Source organism: Ixodes scapularis, unplaced genomic scaffold (assembly GCF_016920785.2).
Source record: "Ixodes scapularis isolate PalLabHiFi unplaced genomic scaffold, ASM1692078v2 PGA_scaffold8__174_contigs__length_109621045, whole genome shotgun sequence".
In the NCBI taxonomy this organism is placed as follows: domain Eukaryota; kingdom Metazoa; phylum Arthropoda; class Arachnida; order Ixodida; family Ixodidae; genus Ixodes; species Ixodes scapularis.
Genome location: NW_024609883.1, coordinates 108,205,066 through 108,220,788, shown reverse-complemented (window position 1 = coordinate 108,220,788; position 15,723 = coordinate 108,205,066). Strand labels below are relative to the sequence as shown.

The window sequence follows — 15,723 nt, the reverse complement described above, 5'->3', positions numbered from 1 at the left end:
CTGGTGGTGACATATTAAATTCTTATTTTTTCCTAATTAAATTATGTAAGTTGTATTTCATTGCTACTTTCGCGCGTATTGACAAGTTTAAGGAGTGAATTTGCATACAGTTATGTTTACAATTTGTACCCTCTCGTGTTAATCGTTGTTTTAATAGCGAGTTTTCTGCCTAGGCTAAGGCGTAGGGTCGTATGATGTAGGCTAGAGGTTCAGCTGGCGCTAGTGTGCTGTGGCAAATTGAAGCAGACAGAAACCAGTCGAAAAATTGACCTCCGGTAATGCATTTCTACGGAAAAAAAAGTGGGCGCGCTTTTTTTTTTTTTGAGCCTCAATATAAGAGTAAATATAAGGAATAATTATAACGTATTAAATAGTTTGGAACAATTCTCAATCCGGTAAATGAAAATCATGATCAGTTACAGTGTTTCCTTGTCAAATTTATGTAGTTAAAGACAGTGCTAAAGCAGCTTCAAACATGCATTTATGTGTGCTGTCGGACACTATTAGCGTGAACACGTCGTCGGCGCCTTTCTGCATGGGTTATTTACGACCAAGCAAATGAAGAACATGTGGAAGATCAAGAAAGACGGCAAGAACTACGCAGTAACTCCCCCTGCATATGGGCGATCAAAATAAAGTGAAGACGAACTTAATCTAGTTCTATTTCCAATGAATAAGTATTGCTTAATTCTCTCTGCTCGTGCATTAGTGCGAGGAAGCTTGTTCTGCGTTCAGAACGTCATCCGCAAGCTCGACATCTTTAAAAATATAGAGAAGCCATAAAACAAGTGCCCGATAAAAGCTGCCCGGCTTAGGAAATAATAACGAGACAGTTTTCATTGCCCTTACTTTATTCTTTGCGGCTTGAATGCTTTTACCCGTTCGCAAGTATGCACAACAGGGTAATTTTTATATATGCGACAAGACTGCCACATTAGCAATATATGAACGTCACCGGAATGTTGGCGAACCTTGAAGACACTCTACGTACGTTTCGATTATTTATTTGCTCGTATTCTTCGCTCGTGTTTACACACCGTTTGTGGAACACTGGTTTGGGCCTTAAATATAGCTAAGTATCATTCACTGCATGATTGAAAAAATGCTGTAACTAAACCAATCACACTTTTACGATGATAAACAAAATGTACATACTATCCGGTGCGACCAAAATAACAAAAGCGGTCTACGTTATTTCCTGCAAAGAGACCAAATATACGCGCTTTTTCCCATAGGAATGCACTGGAGCACCGCAAAAGTAGACTGGTGGCTGTCTGCTTCAATTTGCATCCCGGAGGTCGCATAGACATAGCGCCAGTTGAGACTGTGGCGTACATTATAATAACTCTATGGGCTAAGGTGTCGCGACTAGGCAATCCAATTATGCCATGAGATAACCATCTTCAGGTGATAGTTTTAGAGTGCAGATTGATTTTAATCAACTAAATTCACCATTAGTTTGGAGTAGAAAAAAAAATAGGACAGACCAGTAGAAAGACAATTATTAGCTTTTAAAAGGTAATATTTTGCTAAAAAGGTAGCTTCAAGAAACATAGATTGACTTATGGCTCTCTATATGCAAAGGTAATCTTCTCATCGCTAGTTCACAAAAAGATAGAACCCGATTTTTTTTTCTAAATAAAAAAAGCTTTTGAACATACGTAAAATTAAAGCATCGAACAAGTGCGGGCACAAGATTTGTTCATCACTAATATTCAACTTTCTTACACTAATATTATTTTTTCGATAACCCAATATTTGCAATTACTTATTTCTTTGCAAATTGTCCTGCTTGGTACTACAGGTATTCATTTAGATACGAATAAGATCTTAACAGCTTGGTGTATTAAGACAAAATTTTACAAAGTTGTCAGTAATGGGTCCCATGAATCTCCCCCACTAACCTGATTTATTTGCCTAAACTAATAACATAACCAATACGATTACAAATTATTTGCTCTTCTCTAAACGTTATGTTTTTGTGTACGTTCGTGCTTTATTTGTTGTCCAAATATTGCGTGCCTATCGCTGCCAACAAAGCTGAGGGGTTGTAAATCTTTCATTTAAAGATCAACATTCTCCTTAAAAAAACATTCTTGTTATTATAAATATTATAACGACATTTATTACCCTCCTCACCCCTTTAAAAATGTGATGATCCAAAATAGCTAAAATAATATTTAAAAAAACTACCAAAGCTCAAAGTGTATTAAAAGCGCTAAAATCTTATTCACGAAATAGAGCGCATTAAGATCTTCTTACTAAGCTGATGTGTCTCTTTGCATTTCTGCCATTGTCTTTAGGTAACTCCAATGATGTCACCGCGAACTGCAAGTGCTGTAACCCAACCCAGTGGGAACTGCGCAAGATTCAGCTGACATGCAGAAATGGAAAAACACTAACCAAGACTTTCCGTCAGCCCACGGCTTGTCATTGTACCCCCTGTGCTAATGAAGTAGGACAGCGAGAAGTTGAAATTATGAAGGAAGAAAACAACGGAGGTGTAAAAGTACCGTTCTCGAAGCAGAACACTAAATACACTACTCTTCAAGGGGATCAGCCTCCAGAAGATAGAAACGAGAAACTAGAGCCAATAAGTCAGATGGTTGAAGAGCCTTATACACACGTAGAGGTGACAAACAAACCTAGTAACCAGGAACAGATTAGCCAGGTAGTGCAAGAGCCTTACAATCCTGAAGAGGCGAGTGATAAACCCAACAAGCCTGAGCCCATCAGTCAGATTGTCCAACAGCCTTACAATCCTGAAGAATTTACCGAGAAACCCGGTAAACCAGAACCCATCAGTCAAAATGTCCAAGAGCCTTACAACCCTGAAGAAGTTACCGAGATGCCCAATAAGCCGGAGCCCATCAACCAGATTGTCCAAGAGCCTTACAACCCTGAAGACGTCAACGAGAAGCCTGGAAAACCGGAACCGGTCAGTCAGATTGTCCAAGAGCCTTACAACCCTGAAGAAGTCACCGAGAAGCCTGGTAAACCGGAACCTATCAGCCAGATTGTCCAAGAGCCGTACAGCCCTGAAGAATTTACCGAGAAGCCTGGTAAACCGGAACACATCAGCCAGATTGTACAGGAGCCTTACAACCCCGAAGAAGTCACTGAGAAGCCTGGCAAACCTGAACCCATCAGCCAGATTGTCCAAGAGCCTTACAACCCTGAAGAAGTCACCGAAAAGCCCGATGAGCCAGAATCTATCAGCCAGATCGTCCAAGAGCCGTACAAGCCTGAAGAAGTCACCGAGAGTCCCGGTAAGCCGGAACCCATCAGTCAGATTGTCCAGGAGCCCTACAACCCTGAGGAAATTACAGCGAAGCCTGGTAAACCGGAACCTATCAGCCAGATAGTCCAAGAGCCTTACAATCCTGAAGAAGAGACCGAGAAGCCAGAAGCCACCAACCAGATTGTTCAAGAGCCTTACAACCCCGAAGAAGTCACCGAGAATCCCGGTAAGCCCGAACCCATTAGCCAGATTGTTCAAGAGCCTTACAATCCTGAAGAAGTGACTGAGAAGCCAGGTAAGCCAGAAGCCATAAACCAGATTGTTCAAGAGCCTTACAATCCGGAGGAAGTCACGGATAAGCCTGGTAAGCCGGAACCCATCAGCCAGATTGTTCAAGAGCCTTACAATCCTGAAGAGGTCACCGAGAAACCCGGTAAACCTGAACCCATCAGCCAGATTGTCCAAGAGCCTTACAACCCTGAAGATGTCACCGAGAAGCCCGGTAAGCCGGAACCCATCAGTCAGATTGTCCAAGAGCCTTACAACCCTGAAGATGTCACTGAGAATCCTGCTAAGCGGAAACCCATCAGCCAGATTGTTCAAGAGCCTTACAATCCTGAAGAAGTGACCGAGAAGCCTGCTAGGCCGGAGCCCATCAGCCAGATTGTTCAAGAGCCTTACAATCCTGAGGAAGTCACCGATAAGCCTGGTAAACCGGAACCCATCAGCCAGATTGTTCAAGAGCCTTACAATCCTGAAGAGGTCACCGAGAAACCCGGTAAGCCGGAACCCATCAGTCAGATTGTCCAAGAGCCTTACAACCCTGAAGATGTCACCGAGAAGCCCGGTAAGCCGGAACCCATCAGCCAGGTTGTCCAAGAGCCTTACAACCCTGAAGATGTCACCGAGAAGCCTGCTAAGCCGCAACCCATCAGCCAGATTATCCAAGAGCCTTACAATCCTGAAGAAGTGACCGAGAAGCCTGGTAAGCCAGAAGCCATCAGCCAGATTGTTCAAGAGCCTTACAATCCTGAAGAGGTCACCGAGAAACCCGGTAAGCCTGAACCCATCAGCCAGATTGTCCAAGAGCCTTACAACCCCGAAGATGTCACCGAGGAGCCTGTTAAGCCGGAATCCATCAGCCAGATTGTCCAAGAGCCTTACAACCCTGAAGAGGTCACCGAGAAGCCTGGTATGCCAGAACCCATCAGCCAGATTGTTCAAGAGCCCTACAATCCTGAAGTCACCGAGAAGCCTGCTAGGCCGGAACCCATCAGCCAGATTATCCAAGAGCCTTACAGTCCTGAAGAGGTCACCGAGAAACCCGGTAAGCCTGAACACATCAGCCAGATTGCCCAAGAGCCGTACAACCCTGAAGAAGTCACCGACAAGCCTGGCAAACCGGAACCCATGAGCCAGATTGTTCAGGAACCTTACAATCCTGAAGAAGTCACTGAGAAGCCCGGTAAGCCTGAACCCATCAGCCCAATTGTCCAAGAACCTTACAATCCTGAAGAAGTCACCGTGAAGCCAAATATGCCGGAGCCTACAAGCCAGGTTGTCCAAGAGCCTTACAATCCTGAAGAAGTCACAGAGAAGCCCAGTAAGCAGGAACCCATAAGTCAGATTGTTCAAGAACCATACCATACTGAAGAGACCGGAAGCCCTGGCAAGCTAGAACCAACTAGCCATGTCGTTCAAGAACCATACAGACCTGACGATGTGGAGAACCCTGTAAATCATATTGTCCAAGAACCTTACACTCCTGGAGCCATGGAGCAACAACCTTATCACCCAGATAATATAGAACAGTTTCCCTACCAACCTGAGGAAATTCCAAACGCCGAAATACAAGGACCCCTTAACCACATTGCACAAGAACCGTACCACCCAGATGATATTACCGAGCCACACGTGGAGCAACGGCCTTATGAGCCTGAACACGCGGGCCAATATCCTTATAGGCCTGAGGACGTTCCAGATCTTGAACCAAAACAACCAGCTGGCCATATTGTACAAGAACCATATCATCCTGAAGATATCCCCGAGCCCCATGTGGAGCAACGGCCCTACTACCCAGAACACACAGGCCAGTCTCCTTACAGTCCAGAAGACATTGTGCAGGCTCCATACCACCCCGAGGACGTCGAACATTCCCTACACGAGTCGAGCCACACCGACGATGACACGGTCGTTCCTGAATGGATGTGGAGAAACGCTCCACTTCCTTAAATTTTGACATGCCCATAAAAGAATAGTTTATGGAACCATTTTCTGAGCTCATAATCAAAAGTCATTACATTGCAGGAGGGAAGCTGTTTTGCAATGTGTTACGCTTGGCCATAGTGCGCACGGCTTTCATTCATCACATGTGACCTTGGAAAAATAAAATGTATAATTTGATACGTTTGCGGTTGGCGATGTCTTTCTGTAGGCGATATTCTTCGCCTTGGTTATAATGTCGGAACGTTTGGTTCATAGCTGTAGACTTAAGAACAACACTTTCCGGATAAAAACAATAGATCCGTTAGAAAGAAGACCTGGATATTTAGGAGCAGCCTTTGGGTATGTATGGTGCCTGGAAACTTTTTTTCTCGGAGCTCCTTTTCCGTTATCAGAAGTTATTCAAAAGCATTATTATTTGACATGGATATGAATTCCACATTTTCGTTATGTACTAAATTCAAGACAGTCCTTGGGTTATTGTGTAGCTAAGCATTTGGAAGTCCTTATTTGTTGCACACAGCCTTATATAGACACTAAAAACTACAATAAATGTAATGCTCTTTAGTAATACACTTCGCTCATGATGGTGCATCAAATTACAGCTCCCTCTGCTCTCAGTGTTGAAAAATTTTAAGTCTAGTCACTCCCAAACAAATGATCTAATTCCTGGCCAACTTACTTTAGCGAATCAACAAGGGGGCAATTCATGTTTCTTAAAAATATGTTTTTCATAATTTGTAAGAATTGTTTATAATAAATTGAATATGTTGACTAATAGCAACAATTTTTTATGGCTCAGCCTATTTTTTATTATTATTTGAATATAATGTCGATATAGAGATTATATGACCTAATAAATAACTGTCTTAGTCAGAATTATGAAGTAAGGAGATTTGCCCAGACACATCTTCATATTCTCAAATTGATTTCTTTATCCAAAGAGAGAGAGAGAAAGAGAAAACAAGAAAGGCTAAATGAGAGGCTGGTCTTTGCGTCCTGCCTCTACCTACTATTTAGCACTGCCACTGTACAAACCGCTTTTCGCGGGTAGCGCCATTTTGAATATTGCAGCGCCATCTAGAGAGCATCAGGTTCCGCGGCCATGCTGAGTGGTTAGAAAGGTTGTCGAAAGTGCTCTTCGGGGCACCTCTCTCGCGTTGGGTGTACTGTTGGGTGCTCCAAAGCTCTGAGTATCCGACTTGGAGCGCGTCTTGTGTTTCTTTGTGCCGCGGATGGTGTTTTTCAACTCATTGAGAACGTTTCCGGCCCCTCGTTATGACATCCGCCAGTGTGGCGATGCCGAGAAGAGCGACACCGAACCCGCCACCGATCGTAATTGGAGGCGAGTGCTCAAAGTATTGTATCAGTTTTCAGCGATTGAATTTACCGTTAGATTTTTTGTCTCTTTAGATGCAGTACACCGAGGATATTTTTGTAGTTTCGTGTCGCCCACAACAATGAAATATAATGGGAACAAGGATGCGCGAAATAAGAGCATTGTAGGGAGCGATCGAAGGCAGCTCTCTCCTGCTCCGAGATGTTTATACAAGTCTTAATGGAGTATTCCGCGTCGACGTGTCCATTGCCGGAGCGAGTCTATCAATGATTCAACAATTAGAAAATCGATGCATGAGCATGTGTCGGCAATACGAAATAGAGTTTTCTTTCCAGCTACGTTATGTACTATTTTGCAAAATAAGAACCCAATCGGCGTTGTGACGGTCGCCGTAAGTTCACGGCTCTCCGCTATCGCGGAGGAGATCGAGATTAAGAAACACCGATAGAACTAACTTTTCGAGAATTTTCAGTCACACCCGGTGGCGGAAATGAGCGTTCGACTAAGTGTTATAGATGATAAAATCGACTCAATGCTACCACAACAAGATATCAGCAGTTGGATAAATTAAGTTACGAAAAGGTACAAGCTGAAAGAGTGATTCTCACGAGAACACTTATCACTTGCGTTCGGAACCCATCGACGGTACAGCGGTAAGTTCAGTACGCGCTCTATTTATGAAATGATAAGAGCACACTCAAGAAGATGGCGTCAGGGGAAAGTGTTTTCTGTTTAAGGACGCAACTTACTGCCGCCGGAGGTTTTGGTCATTTGGAAAGCGATGGAGTTTGAAGACATTGCAGCCGCAGTTGCCTTGTCGGAACCCGTGAGGTATAGAGATGTCCTCCGGTAATGTTCTGCACTTTCGGTTGTTATTCGTGCAGCCTATTATCAAACAATGATGTCCCGATGATCAGAAGACTGTCATCATGATTCCGCTAACTCTAACTACATCTGGAAGTCAAATAAAATAGAGGAGACCACAAAGAAAACAAGCGAATTTGGAGAGACGCAACCGTCCAAGGCGTTCATCCGGGTCCTTCGGTCGTTCATAACCACTCAGTGAAGATAACAGCGCAAAACCCCTGTCCCCTTCACTCTCTCGCCCTCTTTCAGTTAAACGGTCTATAGACCAACACGCGGCCATGACGTCACGCAGCTGCGGTGGCGCTGTTGACGGCACTGCGCATGCGCAGACGATTCACGTAAATTCGGTTTCTGCGCACGTGCAGTGCCCACACCTGGTGTGGGCAAACGAGGGCTTGTTTGTAAACAGCGTGTCGGTCTATACTGAATGAAATAGGAGGAAAGGCTTGGCGCGATGAAATAAGATGGGCAAAAAAATATTCACACTAACCTCGTGTCTCACGAGAAGACGCGCACGGCATCCGGTACCTTATCGAAGCGTTCAGCCGAGCCTAACCAGTGCCACTTAGAAGACAAGGGCTTTGCATGACGTCATCATTAGTGGGTCCCGCCCCAAGCGCGGCAAACACGCCTACGCTCGGCGAGAATCGCCGCAAAGCGAATGACGCGTGCGTCTTGGCGTCGCCGTGTGCTAAAGCGTTGAGTTCTCTCTGAGGCGCTGCAGGACACACTGACGAAGACGCTGGCACAAGCTATAGGGGGCGCTGCTTGGCAGGGTGTTGGAACGAAATGTTTTTCGTTCCGTTTTCATTTTCGTTCCGTACAAAAAAGTTCCGTTCCGTTTCCGCTCCGGAACGAATAATAAATGCTCCGTAACGGTTCGTAACGGTTTCTTTCTATGAAAAAAAATCGCAACAAAAATTAAAAGGAACGTAACATTTATTTTTACACAAAAATAGATAATTCAGGCGCTCTAGAGGAATCCGCGGAAACGACATTGCTTCTGAGATCATGTTCATTGCCTTGAGAATGAGATCATGATCAAGGCACCGAGCATGATCTCAGAAGCAGCACGTCATCAAGTGTGCTCGGTGAAAGGCAAGACCTCTGGTCCGATAAAATAAATTTCAGCGCCGAGAAGGCCCTGAAGGCCCATAGGGATGAAGTACACTTTTGCAACAGAGTCTAAGACTGCCGTATCCGTAGAAAAACAAAAGATGGACTTCTACAACGCCGGGTCACAAACTTCCCGCGCTTGCCGCGATCTGTTGTCTGTCTGTGTCGTCAGAAGAAAGCATGGAGGAAGAGGGTGCAAGAGCCAAGGAGAGCATTGCGAGCGTGTGGAGGCGTCGCGCTACCGCGCTCTCATTGGTGGGAAGCGATGGCGCCTTGCGTCATGTTTTTTGTTTCTCGTTGTATTTTTTGTCTTTGTTTTTGCTATGCTTGTTCGCCCGGAGTTTAGACGCGGGAGCGATGGCTTGCTTGTCTTCTCTTTAATTATTGTACAAACCAACGGCCGTCTCGTCGCTGCGTGAAACGAATTACTGAAATACCTGATATTTTCCCTTGAACCGAAAACCGATAAGAAAATTTTTCGGTTTCACTCCGGAACAAAATAATAAATAACGTTTCGATTACGTTTCCGTTCCGCCCAAAAATATCGTTTTTTTCGTTTTTCGTTTTTGGTTTTCGTTTTGTTCCGATACCCTGCTGCTTGGCTCCACTGGTGATGACGTTTGGGGGAGAAAAGAACGGGCCTTGTCTCCTAGACGGTATTTCTCTAACTCGCCGGGCACTCCCTCGGCGATAAATGATCTGTCCTACATGTTACACACTTCTATATGAGGTATACCTGCCTCCGGATGGCGAAGTGGGTGCGCACAATTATAAGGATTTCTATGGCTTCTAAAGAACTGCAGACCAGTCTGTTTCGTACCGGCGGATTTATCAATGCGACGAAGAAACCTTTTTTTATGTAAACTACAACAGGACGTAACCTGTGAAGTGTGGCTCCTATTGAACTAGAGAAACAGGACGGCCAGATGAAGGATAATTCTATCCGGGTAAAGAGAGTAGAGACAGACACAAAAAGAAATCAAAATAATCACACGAATTAAATATTGTACTCAGTTTCATACCAAGTTCGACGGCAGCGCCACGATACGAAGGGGCCGATTTGGCAGCGCCAAAAGTGCGTCGTCATGGTCCTTGTCTTTTCGTGCGTTTGCTATAAACTGCTAAACTAATCACACCCAGTGAATTCCTTGTGATCCTGAGATTTTGGTGCGCTCGTTTGGTGCAGCCGGCTATAGCAAACACTCAAAGACATAGAACTCCGTGGCGATGCACAAATTTGGGCGCACTTTGATTTGGCCCCAACGGAGAGTAGGTTCGGTTGTGGTCGGCCTTAATGTGAAAAAAATATATTACCACTCTTGCTTGACAGTGTACTGATTGGGTATCTGAACGGAACAAAGAGATCGCGAGGCTTAGGACGGTCATATTAAAAATAGCGCAAAAGAGACGGGACAAAAAGACGAAGAAGCACACAGGACAAACGCTATTCTTTTTTGCGCTATTTTTAATATGAATGTCCACTACCAACTTGCCCAGCAGACCAAGCTTAGGACGGTCTTTGTCGGAATCTTTCGCGGCTTTGTCGGAACTCTCATCACCCGTGATGACTGACTGATTCGGAACCCGCTAATGTAGAAGAACGTGGCTAGCCTGCAGGACTGTGTTCCAAAGAAGTATGGGAATGTGCGGATCAGTGCCAACTACACACCTAGTCTCATTTCTGCCCGGAGTACTAGTTATTCTGCTTTTAAATGTTGAAACACCACGCATTCGCTGCTGGGACTTGTAAATATGTACTTAAGCCTTTCGTAAAAGTGCCGACAACTCTGAAGCTGTTAGAGACAAGTTGCCTTATTGTTTGAAATAAATATTGCATTGTTCCAATTGAGCTCGTTGGCGGCGCCACCAGTAAATATGTGGCGCGCAGAGACTATGTTCTGTCATCCGGAGTACGCATTGGTAAAGTACCTATGAAGTAGCACCAGCATTTGTTTTTACGCTCTATGCTAGAAGGCACCCTTGGTGTAAAGGTTAGGCTTGTTGGAACTACATCCTATAGTTCCTGGAAATCAATTCTGCAGGCTTACTCTTATATGGATACCTATATTACTTTTACGAATTTCACTGAGTGCCGGACAGAAGCGGATGTAACAGAGGCGGGGAGACCGCCCCCCTCTCCTAAGGCCTTTAAACCAACTTCCATAAAATAGCAATGTTAAGTTTTTGGTAAAATGGCAAATAGCAAGCAAATATCGTTAAAAGCTGTCAGGCTGCGATTCATCGAGCTGAGTGCATCATCACGACTGATAACAAGGAAACAGCGACTGATACAGACCTAAATTTTCTTCAGTGGACCTTCACCGAAAACCTGGATTCTCAAGATTCACATCGCCATCGACACTGGCTACCTCAGCGCCAGAGCTGCCAAGTATAAAAGACCACCCGCGATCTGCACTCCCCTGTGGGCACGGTGGCATCGCCATGATGACAGTCGTTAACCCCTTCGTGTTCATTGCACAGGTAGGAAAACGCTACCCTTTCTGTTACCGTAGCAATAACTTTTGTCTTTTTTTTTTGCTGCCGTGCCCACGGACCTGTTTTGCCTTGTTGTGTGGAATGCGTGCACGATTTGCTGATTTGCTTATGCTGTGCGGAGATATAGAGACCAATCCCGATCCTGACCCGGAAGCGATGATAGAAATGTTAACTAATATCCCGGTCGACATTAAGGAAATTAAGCTGAGCCAGGCTGTGACAACATCGAGACTAGAGAAAATAAAATTGCAACTCGAAGGCCTTCAAGGACTCAGGTGTGTTGTGAACAAAAATTGCGACAAGACCAATCGCCCCGAAGCCGCCATCACATCACTCTCGAACAAAATTGATGGTTTAGAAAACCGTAGAAGAAGAAACAATCTAATTATTTTTGGTCTTTCTAAACTACCTAACAAAGATAGTAGCACTCTCGAGGATAGAGTAACTAAAGAGATTCTTGGTGGAAAACTAAATCTAAAAATTAATGGAATCGATCGAAGCCAGCTTATGGCAAAACCCGTCCAGTAATATTTCGACTCGTAAACTTTGCAGATAAATTGAATATTGTACGCAACTGTAATAAATTAAAAGATGAACGACTCTCGATTAGTGAGGACCACTCAAAGCGAGTTTAGGGAATCAGAAAAAAATTACTTGACAGCTCGAAATCAAGTAAACTTGCTGGTGATAAGGTCACGCTTACCTACGACAAAATTAAGATAAATGACACAGTATACACTTGGAATGAGGCCATAAACGATAAGGTTCCCATATCTGAAGAAACCCAGAACCCCAGTACGGTGACCAAGCCCTACTCAAGTCAACCGTGGTTACGAATTTCGATTACTAAATCTAAACGCGCGAAGCATCGTAAATAAAACTGATGAACTTGAAGCTGCTGTTTTGAACACCCAACCTGATATTATAGCAATGACAGAAACTTGGCTATCAGACAGCATTCTTGACTGTGAAATCACGCCCCCAAGCTATACGATTCTGCGCAAGGATAGAGGTTCTAGCGGTGGGTGGAGTAGCGATTCTTGTAAAAAATTGCATTGTATGTACCCCCTCACCCGATTACCAAGAAATTGAGTGCCTGTGTTGTAAAATTGCTTATAAAAATACGTGCTGCTATATACTTGTTGTCTATAGACCTCCTACTTCCACTTCGGGGTTTTTCAAAAGTTTGTATAATTATATCATTGATAATATTAATTTGAGCACTAAGATTATAATTGCAGTTCACTTCAATCTACCTTATTTAGAATGGTACTCTCTATCGAAATATACAAAATCATCCCTCGGTGCGGATATCCTTACAGATCTATATTTTTATTATAACCTCACCCAGATAGTTACTGAAAATACCCGTATTCAAAGAACGTCACAATCAATGCTCGATCTCGTCTTTGTCACCGATCATTTCCTGAAAGATGAATTCAGCGTAGAAGTTTTAAATGGCATATATGATCATGAGATGGTTTTATGCTGCTTCAAAATGAACATCCCGACTTCTGGCAATCCCCACATTTGTAAGCTTTTAAAATTTGACAGAGCAGATTACGTTGACGTACTCGACTTCTTTGTTACATGTTTTGATAACTTTCTTCTACTGTCCAAGAGCGACCGCACCACTGCAGATATGCTTTGGAACGAATTCAAAACGGCAGTTAACACGTGTGTCTTGTGTCTTATTCCACAACGAACTGCACGAATTAATAAAAACCCTCGGATAACGCGAGAAATCATTCATGTGAAGCGCAAAGTAAATAGGCTCCGTAAGAAGGCAAAGAAAACCAGAACTCTCCTAATTAAGAACAAAATGGCAACACTCAACAGCGATCCTGGACAAAAAATCAAGTCAGCTAAATTCAAAATTTTCAATATCACTCTTCAATCGTTTATTCAATATTCACCCGTGAATTTCTGGAACTATGTCAATTCAAAAAACAAATCCAATCTAGAAACGCTCTTTGGTGACAAAGCAAATCTTGCAAAAGCCTTCAATGATTATTTTCTTTCGGTCTTTACAACAAATAATGGTAATGCAACCTCATTCGCGTCCAATCCCCCAGTCTTAGCTGTGAATGACGTTGTAGTTACCCGAACACTGGGTTTTATCTCTTCTACTCAACCTGAACACAAAAAAAGTGCTGGGCCGGACAATATACCAAATGAATTTCTAAAAAGATACGCCGAATGGGTAACAAAATATCTTGTAATAATATTTACACAATCACTTAACAAAGGGCAACTCCCAGAAGACTAGAAGTTAGCGAAAGTCATCCCCATTCATAAATCTGGAAACAAAAACGAATTAGCGAACTACAGGCCCATCTCCCTTACCTCAACTTGCTGTAAATTGCTCGAACACATTGTTCTGAAGCACGTCTCCACGCACATCGAGAATAACCAAATACTTACTCCATATCAGCACGGTTTCAGACGTCACCTTTCAGCAGTGACGCAACTTGTTGAATGCATTCACGATTTTTCCACTGTCATAAACAATAGAGGACAGGTTGACGCCATATTCATCGATCTGTCGAAAGCCTTTGACAAGGTTTCTCATCCAAAGCTATTGTTTAAGCTAGAATCTATACTAGGAGCAGAAAAAATTCTCAGGTGGATTGAAGACTACCTTTCAGATCGCTACCAGTACGTAGCACTTAATGCGCACTCATCATTCAGAGGCAAAGTTTCATTGGGAGTCGCACTGGGGTCAGCACTGGCACCTTTTTTGTTCCTAATATACATAAATGACTTGGTCAAAGATGTGAACGTAAAAATTTGCCTCTTTGCTGATGATTGCATATTTTATTCACAAATAAATAACCCAAATTACCAGATTTACGTAAATAATGCGCTTCAACACATCATAAATTGGTGCCATGATTGGCAGATGGAAATAAATTCTAATAAATCTGTATTTATGACCATAACCAATAAAAGACAACAATAGTCCTTTCCTTACCAGATAGGCAATAACCTCTTGGAACAAGTCGGTGATTACAAATACCTCGGCCTCAACACAAGTCAAAATTTGCGATGGGACTCACACATTCACTCCACAACTAATAAAGCTTTAAACAAACTGAGTTTCTTTAAACGAGTCTTAAAATTTTCATCTCCTGCCACTAAATTACTAGCCTACAAAACTTTAATACGTCCTATGCTCGAGTACGCCAACGTCGTCTGGTTCCTCCACACAGTCTCCGGCATCAATAAGATAGAAAGAGTTCAAAGAATGGCCGCGAGGTTTATTTGCAATAAATATAGTAGGCACGTCTCTTCCTCTGAACTTTGTAGGCAACTGGGTCTCTCCTCTCTAGAAAAAAGAACAAAAATTGCTACACTTAAATTTCTATACGAATTAGCGAACGATCACTTCAACCTACCAAAAGAAAATTATCTTATCCCTACAAGCAAACGATTAACACGGTACAACAATGGCAAGCTTTACGAGGAAGACGTGGCTCACAATAACTGCTTCAAATTCTCTTTTTTTCCCTGAACCATTAACGAATGGAACCACCTGCCTCAAAATGTTGTTCATTCCTCTTCTATTCAAATCTTCCTTGATTACGTAGATTCCCACATTTCATCCCAAACTACCGCATTTTCCGGACTATAGTCCGCACCCGGTGTATAGTCCGCACCTGGTGCTTAGTCGACACGAAAATCTTCACATAGACGGCACACGTTTACAAATGTCTGCTTTTTAGCTCACAATAAAGCCTATAATGTGCATAAATCATCATTCACATACCCTTTCATGCACAAAATTCGTCTCGTCATAAGAAACGATGTTGAAAAACATAATTCCTGTATAGTCCGCACGCGTAGATAGTCCGCACAGCCAGAAATTTCAACTTTTAAACATGTATAGTCCGCGGACTATAGCCCGGAAAATACGGTAATATTTTATGCTGCTTTTAAAAGTGCAATGTATCCATTGTATTGAAGTTGCTTACTAATTTTTTTCATTCTTGACTTTTATATTTGCTTTGAATTTTGACCTGCAAATTGTGTATTGAATATTTTTTTCTGCTTGTAATATTTCAAACTGTACCACCCTACAACAACCCCGAATGGGGTTAGTAGTATTAGAAATAAATAAATAAAAACCGAATAGACGTGGCCCACGCTTTGCGCGTTTCAACACAAAAGCACCTAAGAAAATGGAAATGTTAAGTCTTTGGTAAAATGGCAAATATCAAGTGAACCAAATAGACCTGGCAAAAGCTTCGCACGTTTCAACACAAAAGCACCCCCCCCCCCCCCCCCCCCCCCCCTCCGGCCTAAAGCAAAGCCACTGCTGGTGCCGGGAGGTGATATTGTTCAAATAACCAATACAAAGGACTAGGCCAATTCGGAGCCTAGAGGTAACGCATGGAACCCTCGTATGTTGGCCAACACAAAAGACTCTGCCTGAAACGTT

The 15,723-nt window shown here is 43.2% G+C and overlaps 1 protein-coding gene and 1 pseudogene across 1 annotated transcript in view; both read left to right on the top strand.

Annotated features, from left to right (window-relative positions):
- LOC8025528 (hemocytin) overlaps positions 1–5,650 on the top strand; it is a 100,192-nt gene extending 94,542 nt beyond the window's left edge. Inside the window, exon 44 of the mRNA XM_042287086.1 lies at positions 2,304–5,650. Within this exon, the coding sequence (XP_042143020.1) occupies positions 2,304–5,473 (3,170 nt within the window). The 3' untranslated portion in view covers positions 5,474–5,650. The remainder of the gene's footprint in view (positions 1–2,303) is intronic.
- Positions 5,651–10,661: 5,011 nt separating this feature from the next.
- On the top strand, positions 10,662–11,917 carry LOC120837581 (annotated as a pseudogene).
- Positions 11,918–15,723: the final 3,806 nt, after the last annotated feature.